The sequence below is a fragment of the Camponotus vicinus genome, unplaced genomic scaffold, assembly GCF_025532165.1.
Source record: "Camponotus vicinus isolate PSW18456_S1 unplaced genomic scaffold, iyCamVici1.0 SCAF_10, whole genome shotgun sequence".
In the NCBI taxonomy this organism is placed as follows: Eukaryota; Metazoa; Arthropoda; class Insecta; order Hymenoptera; family Formicidae; genus Camponotus; species Camponotus vicinus.
Window position 1 is genome coordinate 7,568,142 of NW_028141946.1, and position 23,900 is coordinate 7,592,041.

The 23,900-nt window shown below is 33.4% G+C and overlaps 3 protein-coding genes and 1 pseudogene across 9 annotated transcripts in view; 2 read left to right on the top strand and 2 right to left on the bottom strand.

Annotated features, from left to right (window-relative positions):
* Rsh (Rap GTPase activating protein radish) overlaps positions 1 to 15,446 on the top strand; it is a 130,820-nt gene extending 115,374 nt beyond the window's left edge. For 3 of the 5 annotated variants that reach the window (XM_083079870.1, XM_083079869.1, XM_083079865.1), the window contains 11 exons: positions 482 to 654; positions 2,293 to 2,791; positions 3,088 to 3,484; positions 3,617 to 3,851; positions 4,322 to 4,493; positions 4,877 to 5,116; positions 5,503 to 5,658; positions 6,896 to 7,050; positions 7,322 to 7,428; positions 7,931 to 8,452; positions 8,638 to 15,446. In XM_083079870.1, the coding sequence (XP_082935996.1) occupies positions 482 to 654; positions 2,293 to 2,791; positions 3,088 to 3,484; positions 3,617 to 3,851; positions 4,322 to 4,493; positions 4,877 to 5,116; positions 5,503 to 5,658; positions 6,896 to 7,050; positions 7,322 to 7,428; positions 7,931 to 8,452; positions 8,638 to 8,790 (2,809 nt within the window). In that variant the 3' untranslated portion in view covers positions 8,791 to 15,446. The remainder of the gene's footprint in view (positions 1 to 481; positions 655 to 2,292; positions 2,792 to 3,087; positions 3,485 to 3,616; positions 3,852 to 4,321; positions 4,494 to 4,876; positions 5,117 to 5,502; positions 5,659 to 6,895; positions 7,051 to 7,321; positions 7,429 to 7,930; positions 8,453 to 8,637) is intronic. The other 2 variants (XM_083079868.1, XM_083079866.1) reach the window with 2 other exon arrangements.
* Tip60 (Histone acetyltransferase Tip60) lies at positions 15,127 to 19,599 on the bottom strand. Its single transcript, XM_083079872.1, has 5 exons — positions 19,355 to 19,599; positions 19,193 to 19,250; positions 18,658 to 18,726; positions 17,500 to 18,586; positions 15,127 to 17,412 (listed from the first exon to the last, which is right to left on the bottom strand). Exons 1-5 carry the CDS (start codon positions 19,397 to 19,399, stop codon positions 17,304 to 17,306), a joined length of 1,368 nt encoding a protein of 455 aa, XP_082935998.1. The 5' UTR covers positions 19,400 to 19,599; the 3' UTR covers positions 15,127 to 17,303.
* Positions 19,600 to 20,308: 709 nt separating this feature from the next.
* Positions 20,309 to 21,977, top strand: LOC145960418 (riboflavin kinase-like). 2 transcript variants are annotated; one of them, XM_083079876.1, is made up of 4 exons: positions 20,309 to 20,856; positions 21,382 to 21,530; positions 21,640 to 21,742; positions 21,846 to 21,977. In XM_083079876.1, exons 1-4 carry the CDS (start codon positions 20,847 to 20,849, stop codon positions 21,962 to 21,964), a joined length of 381 nt encoding a protein of 126 aa, XP_082936002.1. In that variant the 5' UTR covers positions 20,309 to 20,846; the 3' UTR covers positions 21,965 to 21,977. The 2 variants fall into 2 exon arrangements, with proteins under 2 accessions (XP_082936002.1, XP_082936000.1); XM_083079874.1 differs by having other exon boundaries at positions 20,347 to 20,705.
* Positions 20,564 to 23,812, bottom strand: LOC145960845 (uncharacterized; annotated as a pseudogene). Its single transcript, XR_014435475.1, has 5 exons — positions 23,752 to 23,812; positions 23,214 to 23,698; positions 22,985 to 23,114; positions 22,372 to 22,847; positions 20,564 to 22,305 (listed from the first exon to the last, which is right to left on the bottom strand). The product of XR_014435475.1 is annotated as an uncharacterized LOC145960845 (transcript).
* Positions 23,813 to 23,900: the final 88 nt, after the last annotated feature.

A 23,900-nucleotide genomic window follows, 5' to 3' on the forward strand; every position in this document is an offset into this window, starting at 1 on the left:
CGCCAAAATGAAATGTGTCAGAAATGGAAAAAAATTGTATTCTCTGATGCAATCTTATTAATTCGCTTAATTAATTTTCGTAATCGATCCATTGCGAATACTAATTTAATTGCTAATAACTTTTATTATCGCTAGTCAAAGATTTAAGAGAATTTAATATTCCCTATCGTGTAATATAAAAATATATTTAGAGAAACAATTGCATTAATCAAGGAAAATATCGCGATCATATTCGCTTGTCAAATATTAAATCCATTTATATATATTGTGCTTACATATCAGTTTATTCTTATGGAATATGTCGAAAATATCATTGCCACTCGCGTCGCTGATATTCAATATTATCATAGCGATAGTCTATCGCTATAAATATGTATAGCCCCATAAACATCTTTTTATGACCTCTCTTGGCGGCGAAGAACAGCCGTCTGAAGCACCACTCGTTTCGACGAACGATTTTAAGGGCTGTTCTGCGTTTCAGATTCAAGAACCAGATACTTTGCGATCTGCACTTTGCCGACGTGGCGCTGATGGAGTGCTCGGACTTCATGCAGCAGTTGCGCAGCTTCAAACCACAAAGTTTAGGCTGCGCAGTTGCGAGAAGAAAGTCCTCGACCACCCTGATTTTCCCGTTGCCACCTCAGGCGTGCTCCGGTAAGTACTTTTATTCTCGTCGTCGTCAAGATCGCTCGTTCATTTCTCCTCCTTCTCTAACCGTCGTGCCACGTTTTCGCGAACCGAGACCAATGCAACAGACGTCGTCGACTTTTGCAAGAGTGCATATGCATGAGACGAAGCTACAGGTGGTTTCGCCCGCCTTGGATTACGCGCGATTATACGTGCAAAGTTATCTCGTCGCCGGATTCGCATAGCGAACATAGATTTTACGAGCGAGACCCTATTTGCGACGAAAAACGCGATAAAAAGAGAAAATGATAATTGACACGCTTTCTTAAAGTCATCTTCAGCTCGTCGAGATGAATTCTTACGCGAATGGCAGATGAAAAAGTAAAAGTAAATTATATCGCGCGATCGTTGAAATAATTTTCATGTAAATTTCTATCGTCGAAGTTACATCATTTATCTTTTAACTTTGAAAAAATTATCTTCCCTTCCCGGGAGCTAAAAATCTCTCCATTTCTTCAAGGGAGATTAAGCGAACTTTAGTCATCCGTGTCAAAATTCGAATTCCCGGTGAGATATAAACGGCCATTATGCGCGGATAAAGGGTCTTGGTAATTAGGTCGATTCGCAGCGGAGAGAAGAAGAGGAAGGCACCGCGGGCGGCTCACTCTAAGTTCGAATACCAAGCCCTGTTTGCAAACAGCTTGGTGTTCTACCTTACAGTGAATCGACTGCGGTATCATCGACAGCCGCGCGTCGGGAAAAGAAGCAGCAGGCAGGAAGGAAGACGAAGATTGATAAAGCGAAATGGCAGCGGGGATGGAAGAGAAGAAACATATTACCGGCGATACGTGCTTAAGTGGATGTGAGTCCGAGTTGTGGAAGGAAAATCACTTCGAAATTCTCCGCCTCTGGGCTTTATCTAACCCGACGGGTCGATTCACCCTCGAGGCTCTATTTTGTCGGATCGGATTCCTTTCTTAATGATTTTCAGCCAAAGTGCTGGTCTTCGGATATTATTTGCTCCAACTTCCTTGAGCTCTCCGTCTCCCATCTATCTATCTATCTATCTATCTACTCCATCTACCGATTCCATCTATCTGTTTATCTATTATCTATCTCGCTTTGTTCCTCCAATTTCTAAACAAATCCCCTTCGCTTCGAGGATAATTCGACCGGTTCTTTTGGCATATCCGGAGAACAAAGACACTATCGAACGCTATCGCCCTCCAATTTGCTCCGACAGGAAGAGCGCTAGTCGAGCGGCTTTAATTAACGTTAATCTCGCTTTGAGTGAAATTGCCCGATCAACGTCCGCGCGCTTCATGATGAAAACGTTGAGCATTATTGCATTTACGTACAACGTACCACGACAATTTAATAACTTTTACACTGTGATATTACTACTCCGTGATTACACTCTTTAGATTTCTCGTTTAATATCCCATATCTTTAATCTTTCAAAGGAATGCGATCAAAAGTACTCATTGAACTTGCAAAAGCCAGAAGCGACTTATCATGGTATTTCAAGTATTTTTCTCGAAGCGTTAGCCGAATTAATTCTAAAGACTTCTATTTGTTTATCTCTACTCGTTACAGAAATCTGTGAAGTAATGAAAAATAGGCAAATTAAAAATAGATGCGAGTTGAGGATAAATTTTCCTATAGATGAATTCTGTCAAGAGTTTCCGCACAACCTGATACCAACGCCTGGCTACTGGATCGAATGTTCGCGGCAGCAGATCACATCGGACACGATCTGGGACGAAAGCGAGAGCGATCGCGAGGCTACCGATCCTGAGCAGACGGAAGAACAAACGGTGGAGGAGCGTTCGTCGATGCTAAAGCGACAAGACAACAGTTTTTGCTTGTTCGAGGAGAACGAGGTTGATACGGACGATGTGCCACGAAAGAAAACCACCATCGAAGAACAATGGGAGAAAAATCAGGGCTTCGAACTTACCTCGGTCGAACAGGAAACCTACGAGAAATACTTCTATGGCTCGGAACATTGGAATTATTTCACAAATGATGAGGATCTGGGACCGGTGATACTCAGTATCAAGCAGGAAACGCTCAACAACCGGGATCAATTCCGAATCTTGGTCAGAGCTATCAGTTACACGGTTCACGGCCTTATCCCCGCCAGCTGCGTCTTTGCTGATCGGTAATTTTTGATTCATTTTTTAGTTTATGCATACATATTACAATTACGTATGATTATCTCTTAATAGAATTTAATTACTCGTGACGCGCATAAGGTAAAAATTTTTATCAAATTTAAATGTAATTTTCGGATTGATGTAACTATTAATGAAATAATAGAAGATATTATCGATTGTTCCATATCAAAAATTTATTCTGACAATTGAAGATATTCAACGAGTCCAAATTATTAATCAAACGCGTGCTACAATTAATTTTTCTTGCGAGAATATGCGAAACATGGCAGTTGTTTTATAGATATAATCGAGAAGAAGTAGTACGTAGTCTTGGCAAGGAGGTAAACATCAATCCGCCACTGACCTTGGGACAATTGCCGGATACGCCTGAAGAACTTCTCAAGCTCGATCAAGTTTTTATCAAGTCCGAGTTAAAAGTGGGAGTGATATATGTTCAGGAAGGTCAGTACAGCGAGGAGGAGATACTCGATAACAACGACAACTCGCTGCTTTTCGAGGAATTTCTGCAGATTCTCGGGGACAAAATCAGGCTGAAGGGTTTCGACAAGTACAAAGGCGGTCTCGATACCGTACACGATTTGACGGGCCTATATTCTGTCTACACCAATTGGAGGGGTATCGAGATAATGTTCCACGTGTCCACCTTATTGCCTTACGAGAAACACGATCCTCAAAAAGTGAGTCGTTAATATTTTTTTGCTGCCAATCTTATTTTTATTAAATTTTTTATCCAACAATTTTAAAACAATTTACGCGATAAAATGTCTCACAGAAATTTAATCAAAAATCTTTGCTTTTTGCACGCGCAGCTCCAGAGAAAAAGACACATTGGCAACGATATAGTGTGCGTCGTATTTTTGGAAGCCGACAACACGAATTTCAGTCCAGCTTGCATCAAGTCGCACTTTTTGCACACATTTATCTTGGTGCGAGTGAGTCCACGGATAAAGCGGAAAGTCACGAGATACGAAGTATCCGTGGTTACAAGGGACGAAGTTGGGGCCTACAAACCGTATCTATGGGAGCAAAGCGTCTTCGAAAAAGGTGCCAAAAATTATATTTTTACTAAGCTAAATAATCGAGAGCATGAAATTAAAAAAGTTAATTTTATTCTCGCACACGAAACTTAATATATAAAATTTGTAAAAGATTATTGCAAAGTTCTCTTTATAAATTAGCAAGTATTATTTTATTTAACAATTTAATCATCAACATTATGAATATCAAATGATAATTTAATTACATAATTTGCTTAATATGATATAATTTTCATTATAAATCCATATGGTTTTTGCGACGAAGCACAGTAAATTTGATATTAATTTAATATTGTGAATTTCTCTCTACAGACATATTCTCTTATAATTATATTAAGTTTTTAATTGTCAGACATGTGGAAAATAATATAGCAATGTGAATGATAAAATTCTGTTGACTGGCTACTTTAGAATTATGTTAGCTTAGAAAATTTCTCTCGTGTTGAGCTTATCTATCGAATATTCCGGGCGCAACAGGTCCGATGTTCCGAGAGTGGATGTTGACGAAAATCGTGAATGGTGAAAGAGCGAGTTATTCCGCACCGAAATTCGCGAGAATGCAGGAGCGAACGAGAAGTCAAATGTTGGAGGATATCGTAGCGAATCTCGCTAATCATGCGGAAACCGGGCAGATTCCGAAACCGTATAGGTGAGATAACGCAATCATAATAAAGTACACTAAAATTCATGTATATTCATGTAAACAAAGTATAATAATGATATGAAAATATATGGCATAATTATTCTATACTTAAAATTAATATTTATATCTTTTAATTAATATTTATATCTTTAAAAAATTAATATTTATATCTAATTATTTTATATCCTTACGGCATATATTATAATATTTTCGTATAATTTATATATGACGCGTATCAATTATCTTTAATATTGAAATTAAATTTAATAAATAATTCTAATTTTATTCTTATGTGTAAATTCGTTAATTGCATTGTAAATTATAAAGCTTCTCGATTACTTACTACGCACTTGATTAGTGGGACTAAATTTACGATTATTAATTTTTAGACGAGGTTCTTGGCGACCGATTGGACACATGAGACCATCGTCGCCATTATTGGATTCAGTGCGAGATCAGTTTGAGGATTATGATCAGCTCGCAAAGGACTTTACCAGGGTGTTCCTTAATAATTCAGCGAACGTGACGCTAAATGCTAGTCTATTTGACGTATCTTTCCTTGTGCCAGGACAACAAAAGCAAAAAGTCAGATTCATCGGCGTTAGGGCGATTCTAGCAGTAAGAAGCAGGTAACGAAATGTAGGGAAATGTAATTAATATGTAAAATGTGTAATTAATATTATATAAATTTAAACGGTTGTGCTTTCCTTCGCGATTATTTATACTTAGTGCAGGAAATTTTTTCAATAATTTATTGATCATTAATTTATTAATTTCAAGATAAAATAAATATTTTATAATTAGCTGAGCATTTTACAGATGAATAAATTAGTAAACAGAAATTCACAAATGAATAAACCCGTATTAAGACCTACTGATTAATAATATAAAAGACTTCTTTGCTAAACAAAAGAATGTTAAAAAATTAATTGAATATAGAAAATTTATTCAGTTTGAACGTCAATGTTGAACATTGATGCGTGGAATTTATCCATAAATATTTATTCTTGTGCAGAGTATTCCAAGAAATGTTATACGGAATTCAAGCGGGCTTCGGAAGCCCACAAGTCCCGGTTGCTGAGTTGCTGGCGAGGCCGGCGCCAACATTGCTCAGCCCGCAAAAACCGAAGAGTTCGAACTTTCTTCAAGTTCCCGATATGGAGAGTCCAAGGTACGTTTTAACAATCAAGATTGCTATTGTTATTTCGAGATATTTATTTGTCAGTCTCATGAATCCAGTTTGATATCGAGTCCGCTTAAGGCGGAATACGTCATTACGAAAAGCGGTAAGATTCGCAATTAAATTTATTAAACAAATTGAAAATAATGCAATAAACCAATCCGCAAAACACGTGATTGCAAAACTGAAATTGGCGACTTGAGAGCATTCGCTCAGGACATTGAGTACGGGAGTACCTGGTTCATGCGACATCTTATGCGAGATATTAATTGGATATCTCTAATGAGAATATAATTGGGAATCCCGTTTGACGGGTGAGATCAATGCCTGCGATTTTCAGTGTCTCGAATGTTTCTTTTATATTTATATATTATCGAGTCGTAAATAAGTGTATTTTTTCACGGCACATCCATGTCTCCTATCCTCACGGCACCGCATGATTATCTCGTGTATAACTATTTTTTTGTTTATATATATCTACCTTATTTACCGTATATATAATGCAAGAGTATTATAAATTTAATGGGACCATGTATCGTATATTGAATTCTATGTGGCATGCTCTTCTCTGAGAAGCACCTGTCAAAGTACTCTGTCGAATGATGTAACTCGTGGCAAACTTGCCTTGCTTCGATCGCTAAACAAGAGCGGCAATTACGTTACAAATAGTGAAATTCTACGAATAAAGTTTACCATTTTGCTCGCTGATATTATTCTGAGACGTGCTATTTTTTATATGAAATCTACCATTTATAGTATATTCTTTTACACAGTGTTGTTTCCATCCGTATTAATATTGAAATCAAATATGCTTCCTTTCATTTACTTTAATTGCGATATATTATTGTCAATAATTTTATTATCGCAGTTTTTGTTTCCTATATTCTAAATTTCATGTAATAATTATATCAATATTATATTAATAATTTGACAAGAAGCTCGTATCGCTGTTATGACTTCGATAATGCGCACAAATTGTTTCAATTCTTCGCACGTTGACAGATATAAATTGTTAATTCTGAGAGTAAGCTTTCATCGTTGTGTCGTTTTTGTTTCGTAAAATTTGATATTCGATATATATATTTCTTCCTTTCAGTTATGTAACCAGTCCCCTCCCATTCACTCTGAATTCATTCCCGTTTCTGTGCAAAATGTCCATAAATTCCATCTCCATACCTTGAGGTGCCGCTCCGCGGTTTCTGTGAGATACTGGTTCTGATGTGTTTAGGCCCAAAAGTGTCCCTTCGTCACCGATGGTAAAACGGGCCTTCTCACGATTGGGCACGATAACGGCCGGATGGGGGAGGAGTATTAGAAAACACGGTAGCAACACTCTGCAGAGCGAGGATCGAAAGCGATGGGCCAGTTCGCAAGATTGCAGCAGTACGTGTCACAGATTTTAAGAGAAAACACCGACAATTTGTCTTATATATTATGTAGTTTTTAATCTTACGTTCAAATATCATACATAATTAAAGCGTAAATACAGCCAATTCATAGGTAGATGTAATGTATACAAAATGATAATCTCTCTTAATGTTTTCAATAACCGTGTATGAAGAGAGAGAAAAAGAAATATTCATGTGTACAATAAGTCTTCATTTCGCGATGAAGTAGATAGATGAATTTTAAAGATAAAATAAATCTTTTACAGATAAAGAAGTGAAAGATAAGGACAAAGCCCAATCATTGGCAGTACCAAGGCTCAGCGTTTGCGCCGACGCGCAAAAAGTAGATAGAGCGAAATTAGCACAGACTGAGGTGAGTGGAATATCAAACGCATATTTCTACTGGAAAAGAAATAAGGGCAGTTTTTCAGAAAGCTCATGTTATTGTAAAACTTCGATTTCCAGAATATATATATCATTATCGATATATATCAATCGACAATAAATAGACAACTATAATATTTTATATTCCGTAAAATTAAATGTTTCTATTGTCTTTGTTAATTTACGTCTACACATTTATTTTTTTTTATCTTTAAGTAGCAATAGTATTTATAATATAACACAATTCTTCAACATCATGAATTGCAACAATAAAATAAATAAATATTGAATTATAACGTGTTGTATATATTTTCTAAAAGATCATAAAAAAATAAGTAGTGAGATACGTAATTTCTAGTAGATTTAATTAATAATAAAAATTGGTTTTGTATAATAAATATTATAATTTGATTAAAATATTTTTCGAGCTGAAGCACGATATTATTGTCATATAATTTTAATATCTAAAATATAAAAAAATATATTTTCAGTTTGATATCATCGAATTCGATCCGGAGACTTTTCGAATTCTACTTGATTACTTGCACACCGGATCCTGTCCGCTGACGTGTAGCAATATACCGGGTCTGATATGTGCCGCGGAACACTATGATCTACCAGAATTACTTCAAGCCTGCTTTCATCACGCCAAGCAGTTCCTCAGGATTGAGATCGTCTGCGTGATGTTATGCGCCCTCGAGAATTATTACTGGCGATATACATCCGCCTCAGAATTAGTCAATATGATCCTCGCGTTCGTCGAGACGAGGGCTTATCAGCTCTTCCAGAACCCGGACTTCCTTACCCTAAGCGAGTCGATGGTACAAATGATCATGTGCCGTAGCCTCGAAGTGGTGGAGATTAAAAAGTTCGAGGCAATGTTGAGTTGGGCGAAGCATAGAATCAAAACTAAATCAACCAAGCTCGATGCGAAAGTTGAATTCAACTGTATCATGGAGAGGCTCAGCAGGGACCTTAAATTATATAGGATAACACCATACGAATTAATCAAGGTACGTATTGAAGAGATATCAAGAAACATGTCAGACGAAAATATAAACAACATTACAGAATAACAAAGAAAAGATATAATCATGTAATCTAAATGATTATATTTACAATTAGATGAAAGTAATATCATAGTATGTACAATGAATAGAATAAAAGAGCACGAATAAAGTCATTTTTCGTCTTCTAGATCGTTTTGCCGTCGAAAGCCATAAGGAACGAACGTATCCTCGAGACCCTCATGTATCAAGCGAATTCGGGCACATACAGAAACGTCGATCCTTATTTGGAGGCATACCAGAAGAAAGTGCAGAATCAAGAGAGCTTCGATTGTGGACTGTAAACATCAACGAAAACGTAAAAAACGCCGTAAGCATAATGTGTACCTGAAAATACGTTTCGATGATTGATCGATAAATTTGTCGAAAAGGAAAGTCTTATTTCGTAATGTTTTGCTGCGCCTATGTCATCGGATATTGTGCGGGAATAATCATGATCTTTCCGTGTAAACGGTGATCTGTAATTAGAGCATCCGACCGCGATCACGAAATTCGATACGTAGGAGTCGATAATTACACTGTAGGGCCTGACAAGCGTTTTGATAGATTGCTCCGAAACCGTATAAGGTCGCTGCCGAACCCCTCAACGAACAATGAGTTTAGACAGTCTCGGCTCGAAACCGCGCAAACTTTATTGATACTTGCGATAATTCAATCGTGTCTGATGGTATTTCAAGTTTTTTGTTTGCGACATCAAGATATAAATCATCTTAAGGAGATATTAGGCTGATATCGATGAAGATACTTGAAAAGGAAATTTCTAAAAAGTTCCTTTAAAAATTTATCTGAGGAATTTAGAAGTTTCTTGCTCGACTTTTCAGTCATTCGACATGTGTATGTCAATCGGACTTGTGAAATGTTGGCCTATGTTGGTAAAAGTAAAAATGTCCAACGCGATCCTTTTGCGTAATTATTTTCGAATATAACGTAAAATTCTATGTATTATTAAAATCTTTGTAAAATTCTGAAATAGAAACAAAAATTGTTTTATGATGATGCTTCCACGATATACATTTCGTAATGTCCAGATTAGTTGAATTTTGCTTCCATATTTTGGAGTAAATATGATGAAAGTGTTAACGAAACTCCATTATTCTAACTATGATAATATATTAGAATTATTAGAAATTATACGCATCTCACACACTATTTATTTTTTCTATGATCTTTCAGAGAATATAATTTTAATTCAATATTTGTATAAAATGTTGCGATTCGCAATATCGAAGAATTTCGATAGTATAAAATGCTCTTCCAAAGTCTTGCAGGGCAAGAAATATCTAGTATTGATGAATCGAGCTGGGAAATGAAGTAAAACACAATTACGATGTGATCGACGTTTCATATTAAAGTTTCTCGAGTAGGCGTCATCAATCTCCTAGAGATATGGAATTTGCTAAATATTAATATAACTCTAGTGCGTGATCGATAGAGGTAAATACGAAGCACATCGATTGCAAGTGAAACGCAGGTTCAATGAAATCAGTTAACGGTCAAAAGTAATTAATTAAAGAAAATATATATATATATATATACGTTACTGCAAATGGACGACGAAGATAAATCTGAGTAGTGATAATCATCATGTGGTATTATTTATTTTTTTTTGTACCACTAAAATAAAATAAAGAAAGAATGAAAGCAGCGAATCATAACGTAGTCGTTTCGAGTTCTAAATGCAATGTTGACGGTCAACGGAAAAATTTATTTAGACTGTCATCGATCAAAGATGGATTTTCGATTGAATGCATCCGTGCGCATCGTATCGGCGGCACTTAATAAAATGCCGACACATGACAATCTGTATCATAAAAGAAAGCGCTACTGATATAACACGTAAATAAAAGAGATTTATTATATTATGTAAGCTTAAAAAAATATATAAATATATATATATATATATACACATATGTATATATATACATACCTGTCGGTAAGAATAAAACGTTAAACGATGAGTAACAACAATAATGAAAATAATAACGATAACAGTTATATATATATATATATATATATATATATATATATATATATATATATATATATATAAAATGAGAAATAATATAATAACGATAAAAAAAACGATAAGCGAATCGATGTTGAATGTGGGGAAAAACAAAAAATATATATATATTATATATATATTCGAGATCTGTTCTGTTTTCTATATCGTAGATTTTATATCTTCAAATACTTTAAGGCAGAGATTCTAAAATCCACGGGGGGCAGGCTGAAGAAAGAATTTTTCGCGCGACAGCGCGCGCGGGGGCCTCTTCTTCATTTAGCAAGATATCTTCCTTGTCTGGGAAGACACTCGCCTCGACTGTACCCGCGAAATTTTTTATTACACGATCGTGAACTATCGATCTTCCCGTTTTATGAAGAGACGAGACATATCGATGATTTTTTTCCGCCGGGTTAAACGGAATTCTAAGAGGAGGGTTTTCGCTCTCTCGAGTTTGATCAACGTGATTTCGATGAATTTTTGCATATCTCAAACAAGAGATCTCGGCTAGTTTGGTTTGGGTAACGTTTCGGTAACGACTGCATATATCAAAAGATAAGTAAAAAGAGAAAGAATGTGGAAAAAAAATCGCGCGATCGAGAACGCGTACTTGTCGCTCTCTTTCTCTCTGGAGGATTTTTTTCAAAACTTCTTCCCCGAGATTCCAGGGAAGGAAATATTTTTACACGATCTCGATTGGTCGCCCGCAATTACGACGTAATGTTTTCGAGCGCCGATTCCCCGCTGTATATTGTGTTATTATATACGTAACAAAATAATATTACGATGTAACGCGCGTAAAGATAAAAGGCCGTTAATCCTCAACTACTACGGTAGACTCAAATCTGTTCCCAATACAAACATTCGTATGTCGTATTTCATAATGTACGAAAAATAATGTTCATTTATATGCGATTGGATACTTTTGACTGTTCAAACTTCTGCATTTTAAGAGAAGGTTATTTTTAATCCCCGGCACGATTACATTATCGGAAATCATTCGAAAGATTATATTCATAAATACTATTATAATATTTTAATACTGTCTGTATTGTTACTCTAGTATTATTTAATTATTAATACATATGCAAAATGTGCTTAATGGCTTATATTTTGTTGTAAGTATAGCACGAAACTGGATAGATATATCAATAACAATCAAAGATTGTACTCCGATTAAGCTATTGGGATCAAAATTGATCTCACCGTAATATAGCGATCTAAAATATAATCATAGCTGAGGATTAAAATCGGTCTCCTCCCGTCAAATGTGGAGATCGCCAAACTGTTAAGTGTCTTATTGTTCAGGCAAGTGGCTGGACGAAAGTAGAATTTCGAAGTATCGCCATTTGACAAAGCCGATTATCATATATAATACATAGTGCAATTTACGTTAATATTTTATATTAATCATTATTATTGTAATAGGAATTCTTTGTAATATTTTATAAAATAACAGAATAAGATACACGTCGCGAATATAATACTATATAACAATTATATTATTAGAATTAATTTAATTAGAAGTTATTTTAGAAATTAAAAATGATTAATTATTATAATGTAAATCCTAAAAATATGCGATAGATACACATGATCTCCTCGTTTTATACGTATCGAAATAATAGACTTTCTATCAGTTTATGTCAAAAAGTATGTACGATCTTACGATTAAGACAAAAAGTAAACGATAAATAGAATAATAGAAAACGAATTGTGAAATGAGCGAAACTCGATATTTTACTTCGTCAGTATGTAATTATAGATGTTTAGTGTGTGATCGAAGTGTATTCGATCGGTCATTGTATTTACGACGGTTCTCTCCCAATTTAAATAGAGATGTCGTAAGCTCATTATTCATCGCGCGTTATATTTATCAGAATAAAACACGGCGCAGGTTCATTCAATGCTTACTGATGAAATTTCCGTAGTTGTATAACGCACAATGTACATTACGTAATTGCGTATAATGTAAACTCGAGGTTTAATCAAATACTAATATCAAATTAACATATATAAATATATAATACAACTCTGCAAACATTTAACTACTAAATGTATAAATTACGCGTAAAAAATTGTCTATTCACAATGTAAAATTATCTAAAACAGGATATATTTATGAAATCGAGATATAATTTCGATGAGAGCTGAGATTTTATAGACATGCAAAAATGATTTTGTGCAAAGTATAATTTTATATATCTGTAGAGAATATTTAAAATATTGAATTTTCTCACTTTCTTTTTATCTTGTCCACGCCTTCACCTCTCTCTTTATCTCTCTCTTATCGAAATTATATATCAATATCAATAATCTGTTTGAGATGTGAAAGAATTAGAACCTGCGCTCGAGTTTAAAAAAAAAAAAATACCATGAATCAGTACAAACTCTGTCATATATACCTCTTCCTCCTCTCATGCTGCGACACGAATATACTAATGTACAAAACAACACTTTTTTTACTCGATGAGACAGTCCAGGCGTTGCTTGATCAAAACGTAGAACAAAAAAAGGGGGAGATGTGTCGAGACAACCCCCGTTCGTGGAAGAACACCTAAAAAAGAAAATCGAAAAAAATGTCATCGAACGCCATTCTGTCCAGCTATTGCCGCCTATTGTTCACACAATTGTACATGCATTCACGTAAATATATAAAAAAGTTATTTCGCAAGGGGGAGGGGGGAATAGAAGGCAAGATGGAAAAAAGATATATATATATACGTATACATATATATTATAAAAATGTGAACACACACGCGCACATATGGTATACATGTGCACATGTAACATTAAACAGAACGAGAGGGTGAAAAAAGGAAGAGAGAAAGAGTACTTAATGCGACGAGTTAAAACTGTAACGAGATATTGTACGCCACGTGAGCGGATTCCGGCGAGTAAGTAGAATAAGAGTAATTTTAGGCGTACATTGAGATAATGGGTTTTGGATCCGGCAAAAGATGAAGAGGAATTGAATTAATGAAAGCAGTTTTGCCACGGATTTGAAAGGAACAATTTTAGAATTATTTAATACTCTTATGAAAATAATCTATTAGCGAGTGAAATGTCATAAAGAATTAAAACTAAAAACGCTTATTAATGTCTTTGAAATTTTAATTGTATTCTGTTATGTGTATAATGTTTTATAATGATAAGATAATAGTATCTAATAGTATCTTTTAATAGCATTCAATTTTAGCCATTCTGTTAATTATAATTTTCATCAAAATTAAAATTTGTAATGGTTTTTATCAATTAATTATATTCGAAAGACCGTTAATTATTGATATATATTGTATATATTATAATAATTCTCGTTAGATATGTTAATCAATTGTACAGAGATTCTATTGTTCATTCTTTGAAACTTACGATGATGATATGCAGAGAATATGCTATTGCATTGCCCAAAGCTCGGTGTGCGCCTGATTAGGGATAATTTCGATCGAGAGTTGCGTTCCGTGCGATATACGAGGGTTGTGCGTAATCTTAAGCGCTTTTCAAATTCTCTGGTATGCGTCTGGTTATTCGTATGATAGTCTATAAATGCGTTGTTGCGATATCGTGTACGTGTCGTCATTCTTATCTTGTTAAATATTCGCTGTCCTCCTCGACATTATATCGCTGCCATTGAATTTTCATCGTCTCGTTGTTGTTGTTGTTGTCGTTATTGTTAAGAGGGAAAAAGGTATTGTCCACTCATTGCACGCATGTCGCGAAACAAACGCAGCGGCGAGAAGTCGCGACTATACTTTTTTCTGGATTTGTCAATTTATATTTTGAAAATCATATAATATAGATAAATTATAAATTTTTAATTTCACACTTTCTCCTATATAATATTATGAATTCCAGAGAGTACTCTGATTTTTGAAGAATATTTTAGCGATGAATGACGAAGAGTAATAGAGGAAAGATCTCATTCTCTTAAATATCTTTGGAAAAAACAATCTTGTTTGTACAATATTTAAACATTGTTTCTACAGTGGTTAATATAAGTAAAAATCGTGATTCTCTCGTTCTTTGCATTTCGTACATTTCTTTTAATACGAAAGTATCAAGTGATTTATATCAGTTTATAAATAGCCCAATGTTATCTAGTTTTGCCGCATTTTTATATTCGATTATTAATGATTTATCTATATGTCTCAGTATGCTTCGCGATAAAACGTCAGTCGCATACATTATGGTCCATATTCTGAATCCTCTTTTATCGATAAAAGTGCCTCTAAAAGTGGCTTACAGCCAATCAGAAGGCTTATAAGCCACTTTTAAAGGCACTTTTATCAATAAAAGAGGATTCAGAATATGGACCTATTTGATTAATTTGTTATCCTGATGTATCATATTCGCATTGTTGTGAACGTGAATTCAAATTAGTAATAGTGTGTATGATGGACAGGAGAGATATATATATATCAATGGATTTACGATATCAAAAAACATTTCCAGTTTCATGCGATCATATCGGTATGAAATCACTGTGACCTGACAATTATGAGAAATGCGTGCACACACGAGTTTCTTTCTTCTCGCTTGTCGTCGTATTCACGTGATGAATCTTTTAGGAACTCGCCGTGTCACGCTTGCGTGGTAACGAATACAAAAAGACAGATAAAATTATGAACAAAGATTTATTGTATATGAAGCTACTGTGATGTTACTGTTGAATATAAAAAAAAATATATCTATATATCTATATACATACATATATACATACATACATAAAAGAGATGCTGTATTTAAAAAGTCGTGTCTAAAGAATGTTTTCTTTTATCTTCTCGCTCACCGAAACAAAGTCTGTCGTGAATCCGTGTGTATGTGAGTGAAAGTGAAATTGTAATTTATATTCATACGAGCAAACTATTTTTTAAAGACGATAACGTGACTGATCTATTATGTAATATAGGCAATAAAAATGTATTGTGCTAGAAATTCCTTATACGTAAATCCTATCAAATTAGTACATAATGAAAAAAAATGCAATTACCGTATAAAATAAGAATCTTTCTTCTTTTCTTTTTATTTGATATGCATTTTGCAGAAAAAGCAAAACACAAATTTCTCTATCTCATAAAGTTTCCTTATCGTATACCACTATTATGAAAAAATTAACACAAGAGCTTTCTAACTTTTACAAATCTTATTTCTATAAATCGTATATCTATCGTATTTTTATTAGTCTTGAATGAGATAATTAAGATTAAATTTTCAAGCAATAATCGTTTAAGGGAAAATGTAATAGTGAAAAAATTGACGCTATTATTCATAAAACTATTGTTTATTATTATATTAATCGCAGAAATTTCTGTTTTCTGACTAATAAAATTAATTAAAATTTTAAATAATTCCATAAAAATTTGATTCAATTAACTAGAAAAAGGTATAAATAGAGATATAAATTTTATAAATTTCGTAATATAAACTCTTATTTTTCCAGTTAATCGAGTTAAATTAACTTGAACTTTTATGAATTCTACACCAAACTTTAATTAATTTTATTAACCTTATTAGTCATGAAGCAAAAATTTTTATGACTAATCGCGTAAATTTTTTTCAATACTACGTTTATCCTACTAATCGTATATCCTTGTAAAATTTTTATGCAAACGCGAAATACTCATATTTTTAATGAGAATATTTTTTTTAATATACGATAAAGATTCAGAGATACATTGAAATCATATAATATTGCATTCGGTATAAGATATTCTAATTAAAATAAAAAAAAAAGAATTGTTAAATTGAAAAGCTGAAATTTATTTTATATTGGTAACTATATATAACTCTTGTTTTTATTACAAAACAAAAATATGAGTAGGGATCATCTACATCAAAGGGCGCTTCTCTATAAATTTATAACATATAAGCATTAATTATAAGCTATAAAAATTCAATATTTGGATTATGAAAAAGCCCTCAAATGAAAAATAAATCCCGGACGGATTCAGTAATATACTAGTAATTTAGTAAATTATTTACATCCTTGATTTTATATATAATACAATCAATAATAATGGTGATAGCTAAAATCGTTCGTGAAATAAGATTGCTTGCATATCGTGTAAATATACGCAGATACACAATGTATATTTTTGACGAGTACTCGTTTTTACAGTACTTTATTAATATTCATTATTATCTAAATTATCCCAATTTTATCGCGAGGAAATGTACAATATATAAATAACAATGTGAAAAGATGTGTACATATTTACATACACACAATAGGTACGATGCGTCTACATTTTGTTCTCGTATATTAAAAATTGAATTATAAACAGCAGTCTGAGTATTGAGCTTATATAAATATTTCTCTATAAAATTTGAATGCGCTTGAGCTATTGAGAAATTGTAAGTATGTTATAAAATCACATTTATTTATACACAAGATTGATAGATTTTCTACACCAGTCGACTATCGTAGCAACGACAGTCGTTTTTGTGTATCTGAAAAATTCTAACCGCAGTATTAAAACATTGCGTTTACCTGTAAGATGTATATCATTACAGCAAATATTTTGCCAGATAAAACCCCACGACTGCTCGCGTTATATGATCTTAGCTCTCTACAACCGAGATTTTCGTACGTCGACAAATCTCTACACAGCATCGCGATAAGCGTGCATGCCAAATACAGTCTTATTAAAACGCTAGACCATTGAGAGGTCACAGATTAGTATATATATGTATGTACAACTTTTGCATCCATCAACAATAATTATTTTCCTGAATTCCCCTGAAAAATAATTTCAAAACAAATCGGCATCATCTTATTGTCAATTCAGGGTTTTATTCACCATTTAACCCTAACATTCTTTTCGGTGTCCAATGTAGACATTTAGGATCTATTCTAATCTGTCTTTTTTCCATCGCAGTTGAATGTTGTTCAATAATTTCCCTGCAAATAAACATATACCTCAGGATGAAGATCTCATCAAATTAGGTAAATTGTAGCTAATCTCCTTTCATCTTGGTAATAATTTACCTATTTAATGTGACAATATATTGTCCCTTGTAGTAATTAATGAGATTCAGATTTTGCAAAGTCGATATCACGTCCTCCTTTTTAATCGACGTAATCTCGGAGATTTCGTTTATTGTTATTTGTGGTTTCTCATTCTCTACCACAGGCTTTAGAGTTAACAGAATATCGAGTATTGTGTGCGCCCAATAGCTTCGGTATGAAAGCAAACCCAAGTCGGATAGTGGTTTTTCAGGAGAGCCAGTTTTTCCTTCGAATTTCGATAGTTCATATGAAAATTCTATCAAGAGCTTGCCATATCCTCTTCTCTGATATGGTGGCAGTGTTAGAATGCATGCTACATTGTAATCTTCGGTCGACCACTTCTCCTTGGAGAAATAGCCAACTATATGAAATCCTCTGCTGTCAAATTCTGTCATTACATAAAACAAAAAGGGATCTGTATCATAGTAGAGAGTTTTGTGATCCAGGAACAACTTCGCTAGTAGACAAAGATTTTGTGCATAGTTTTTATTCTTGCGACCGTCAATTTCAAAAAATGATATAGATCCTTTCCTGTATATCTCATTTCCAGGTGGATGATGTAAATTACATTTGACTAAATGTCTCTCCAAACACTTTCGATTCTTCCTGTATTTCAGGCAGAATTCGCAGATATATATACAATTTAAATTCACCATCTCCTGTGGATATGGGCTAAAATACCAAGGTTTTATCCTATGACGACCTAGTTCAATTAATTCTACGTTTTTCATTCTTGTGACTACATCATCATTTTGATGCGCTACTAGAGAGCCAGTGGATCTGGGACCTGGCGTAGCAGTTTGTGGCTGACCATCCTGAGAATCCTCATTTTCTAGAAATGTCGCTTTTCTCTTTCTAGACATTTTCTTTTGTAGTGCAGCTTGTAGCACAGCATTATCATTGACCGGTTCATTGCTAACACTACTGGGACTAGGAGGTCTACTAACAGCCTGTTTTTTTGGTGTTGCTGCACCAGTTCCCGGTGTTGTTCCTTCGCGACGAGGATATTGGACTTTTCTAGTGTCCAAAGAATCCTCCATAACCCATTCATCTAATCGTTTGTTGACTAAAATAACACAATTATGACAATAACATCACTTAGAGTTTTCAGACTCCAATGCTAAGCTATTTACTTACAATCCACATAATGAACATAATAACATTTGACACCTTGTACATCTTTGATACTGATGATTTCGGCAAGAGCTACAGATAAAATAATCCGCTTAAGTTACCTTAATATTAAAATATTATATATTTTAAAAATAATATATTATTCATAATGCCATTTTATCTATTGCAACATTTATTACAAACAAATTGCATTATCTAAATACAATGAATTCTTAAACTTAAGTGTTATATATAAAATAGAATCAATCTTATCAGAAATATATATGTATAAATATCGTTACTACAGAAAGTAATACAAATCAACACAAATAATGATATAATCAAAACACTTTCAAGACTTTTATATAATCTATTAATATTTTGCAATGAAACTTCGTATTTATATATCTTGTCCTACAATTTAATAATAGCTTAGAACCAAACTCATCAAGGTAGATTACAAAATTCAGTCTTTTAGACGAAACCAAAAAATCCCACCTTCCCATAGTAAAACGTTCTTCGGAGCATTAATGAAACAATATGTATATAATTTACTTACGCCAATCATCTGTGGCACACATTCGAACTGGTAAACGACAGCCTTCAACCAGTGAATTCTAAAAGTAAGGTTAGAATATTATCATACTTATATATTCGTAGTTTGCATGTTTTTTCTGATGATCCAACAGCGTCTTTATATTCAATTTATCATATCACTTACCACTGAGTCGCATATCGTTTCGTGTTCGTTGTGTTCCTCGATCATTTCAATAAAAATTCAACAAACTAATCGCCAAACGAAATTTTGTTTTGAAGCTTTCACCACAAACAACGTACTATTAAAGATGGGCCAACCCTATCGAGACTAGCAAGACCATCGACTTATAGGCCCATATTCTGAATCCTCTTTTATCGATAAAAGTGCTCCTAAAAGCGGCCTGTAGCCAATCAGAAGGCTTATATGCCACTTTTAGAGGCACTTTTATCGATAAAAGAGGATTCAGAATATGAGCCATAGAATGGACTGAGCATCGCGACAGACAGGCGAGCGCCCGCTGTAGAGAAAGAAGTACTACATAGGAGGCCTATTTTATCTCTCTTGCTAGCATCTTATTGGTAGATTTTTTGATATATCAATGGCTGCGTTCAGCAGAAAAAGCTGCTTTGCAACTGTGTAAAATTCATGAGCCTGATTGGTGTATGCTCTTAATTTTGACTGAATCTAAGAGCATACACCAATCAGATTCACGAATTTTACAACAGTTGCAAAGCAGCTTTTCCTGCTGAACGCAGCCAATGAAAATTACCAATGCGGCGGCAGGCACGAGGTCTTGCGATCTTGCTTTTCGCGCGTTGCACGTAATTTGGGAAGGACAGGATTTCATGACGCTAACAAACTTTGGGCAACATAAAAAAATATAAAAATATAAAATATAATATAAAAAAATTAACATATTTATTGAGTGTTTTTTTAAATGTTTCAATACTTATGTATACATATAGTATGCAAATGCTTGTAAAACTTTAATATATTGAATCATATTAAGTGTAGAACTAAATGTATAATTAAACGATAGATTTTTTTATGTAATGATATAGATGCAATTTATTACGTAATGTGATATTTCAATCGATAATATTTAAAATTAATTTTAAAATTAATTTATTTTAAATTAACTGATAATACTTAAAATTTTAGAAATTGTAGTTTAATTTTCATACAAGAAAATAATTTCTTATTGTATCAGTATATCGATTAACAAAGAAATTGATCGAAGAAGAGATTGCTTACAATTTTAAGATTGGTCATGATATACGTTTGCAAATATCTAGTATCGGATAACAGAACGTGCTGATATGTCATATATCCTATGAGGATATGCCACGTCATATGTCATATTATTAATTATCGTTAGTTTATCTCAACAGCTTTTTCAGACTTATTTGCAGAATAACACCGATTAGTGCGAAATAAACGAAAGTTATGGGCAGCAAGACATTACCATACTTTGTGTCAGGAACTGTTATCAAGGGCTTCGGTAGAGGCTCTAAAGCGCTCGGCATTCCGACAGGTAGCCCTTTTTTCAGGACAAGAGTACATTGAACGTCGTTCAAATGCGTATCGAAGTCAAAACGATCTGATCCTCAAGGAAAAAAAAAATATTGCGCGAGGATTCATCACATTATATCAATACTAAATAACGAGACGTATAATGATATGTGGTAATTTATTTCTCTCTGCTGTCAAAAGCCGAACAATTTTCACATTTACAATTTTAATATTTGTAATTTTCAATCTTGTTTCTTCACTTATTTTGCAACTGACGTTCGCGTTATATACGTAGTATTACCTTGTTCCAGGTTAGGATTTTTCACAACAATCTACGCTTACATGTATTTTAAATCAATAGATCTATCTCCTTTAAAATTGCACCTCCTGCACTTTGTATCTTTCTTCAAAAGGCTTTAAAAAGTATATATTTTATTCGAAATGCAGAAAAATTATTTTTCCGTATGTCTTTATAATTTTTAATTGAACCTTAATAGCAATTAATCTCTTGTATATTTTACATTTTATAATTAAATATTAAATTGCAGAAAATATCTAAAAATATATATATATCACTCCACGTCTTATCAATGGCGCCGTGTTTAATCCAAATATTGCTATTAATGTTCACAGTTAAAATTTATATTTGGGACTTAATGTATAAAAGAATTAATATTTTTTTTTTACAATTATATTAGCTAATTTCTCAGAATCTGTAGTCAACGATTTGCCGGAAGATTTAAATACTGGAATTTATTATGGCTGGGCTTCCTTGCATGGGCAAGTTTACAAAATGGTCACCAGCATAGGATGGAATCCTTATTACAAGAATGAGAAAAAGTCAATGGTGCGAAAAATAATATTAAGTTGAAATTTTCATCGATTAAATTTCCTCTCAAAGTTATTGTTTTATATGTTGTTATTATCATAAATTAAAATAGTATATTTGTTTGCAGGAAGTTCATCTGTTACATAAATTCCACGATGACTTTTATGGCAAAGAGATCAAAGTAATAATTACTGGATATATACGGCCAGAAAAAAATTTCTCTTCTTTAGGTAAAATACATTATAATAGTGACATAAAATATATAAATATTATCATTAATCATCATTCTTGCATAATTTATGATTACTGTACAATTTTGTGTTATTCTTTCAGAGGAACTCGTCAAAGAGATAAAAAATGATATTGCAATAGCAGAACAGAAATTAGAAGAGCCTATTGTAAATAAATTAAAAAACGATGACTTTTTAATAATTAATAAAGCAAATGATTGATGATTATGGAAAATGCCATCTTTATCTGCTAAATAATTATAATTATTATTTTTAATTCCACGCTTATCAGCCTGATATATTAAATGACGGTCTGTACTCCGCATTTGGTTCGTTGAACATGGAATGTATGTTTCTCGGGACAGGCGACCAATGCATGTTACTCTGATATTGATATTGCAACCAAGAATCGTTATAGGAATATGGCCCATACTCTGGTAGATTAAAGTGACTATTATTTCTCCATGCCTGTTGCCTTTTCTGGTTCTTCCTTTGAAATTTGGCATTTCTGTTCCATGAATGATTTGACTGCCATTCAGTTGTTGGCTTATTTTGAGTAAAACCTGAAGAACGATCAATAGTAATTATTCAGTCATTCAATTAATATTAACAGCTCGAGAAATACTCACTCGATAGACATTGCCGTTTCCGTGATGTGTCAGCATCAGAATTATCTTTGTTATTTTTTTGCTTTAACATTTCGTAGTAAGCTCGCTCTTTCTCGTCGTCCGAAAATGCCGGCATCTCGTCATCATCCATTGCATCATGACTATTCAGTCTACAGTAAAGATTCACTTGAGTATCATGTATACACTGTGTATCATATTTTTTCAAAATACTGACTTGTATATGTAGGAAGATTAGTGATGTATATTGCGTATTTGGACAATAATAAACTGGCATGCCCACTTTAATATTGTTTTCTTGTATGTGTTCGCAACTATTGAAGCAAATGCAGTAATTCGGTTCGTTGACAGGACCAAACACATCTAATATTTTACCGAGCGCTCTTTCTTCTTTCTCCATAAATAAAACTGTATCAACATGGAGTAGGCTTATTGGGCTTCGGTTTTACAATTACCAATTGTTCCACTATTTTATCTACCTGAATTGTTCAATGACATAAAAATGTAACTTTTAAATATGAAAAAAGAATTATAATTGATTTTATGATATTATTTTATCTTATAAGCTTCTATATGTCTACAAAATTATGTTTATATACATTTATATATTGCTTACCTCACCCAGAAGATCACATAAGACTTCAGAAACATTAATTTTTAAATCTTCTATTGGCGGAAGATCATCAAGTTCATTTTCTATTTGTTTTTTCTTTTTTACTATGCTTGTTTTATTTCCTTTCTTCTCCCTAAAAATATATATATCAGGTGTTTATCATTTCCATATATTAAAAAAAGATTAAATATATATATGTCATAATTTTATTCTGAGAGAAATGTAATAATACTTGTTATTGGTACTAATATCATCCGAGTCATAGTCGCTGCTGTCGCTACTAATGCTACTGCTGCTGTCGCTACTAATGCTGCTACTGCTACTGCTACTGCTGCTATCACAGCTGCTACTAGAATCATCTTCACTATCAGTCAATTTGCTTGCAAGAAGATAATACATTTTCTTCAATTGTACGATATTGTTGTAAAGTTTCGGGAATTGGTATAGTATCTTGATTGTTAGATTTGTTTTGACTTTCAGATTTGTCTTGCTCTCCTGATTTGTCTTGATTTTCACATTTGTCTTGCTCTTCAGATTTTTCTCGATTTTCAGATTTGTTAGTGTCTATTTCTGTCTCCTCCACATCTGAATTAGAATTATCATATTCCAGAGCAATAATGCTAAGAGAAAATATTTTATCATTTTCTGTCAAACAAATGCAAAATAACTTTATTGCAATGTTTTTGTATAATAGATCAAAATTTGTTGATCTATTAACTATACTAATTCACGTGGTGCATGGCAATCCTTTAATCAATGAATGAGGTTACGCTGTATCTCTAAAAGCATGCACGGTGCATGCGGATGGCGTTCTGTAGCCCTTAAGGCCATCACACACGAAATTGCATAGCTGCATATGCATAACATAAGACCATATGGACCAATGAGCATCGATTATTATGTTATGTAAGTCAATATG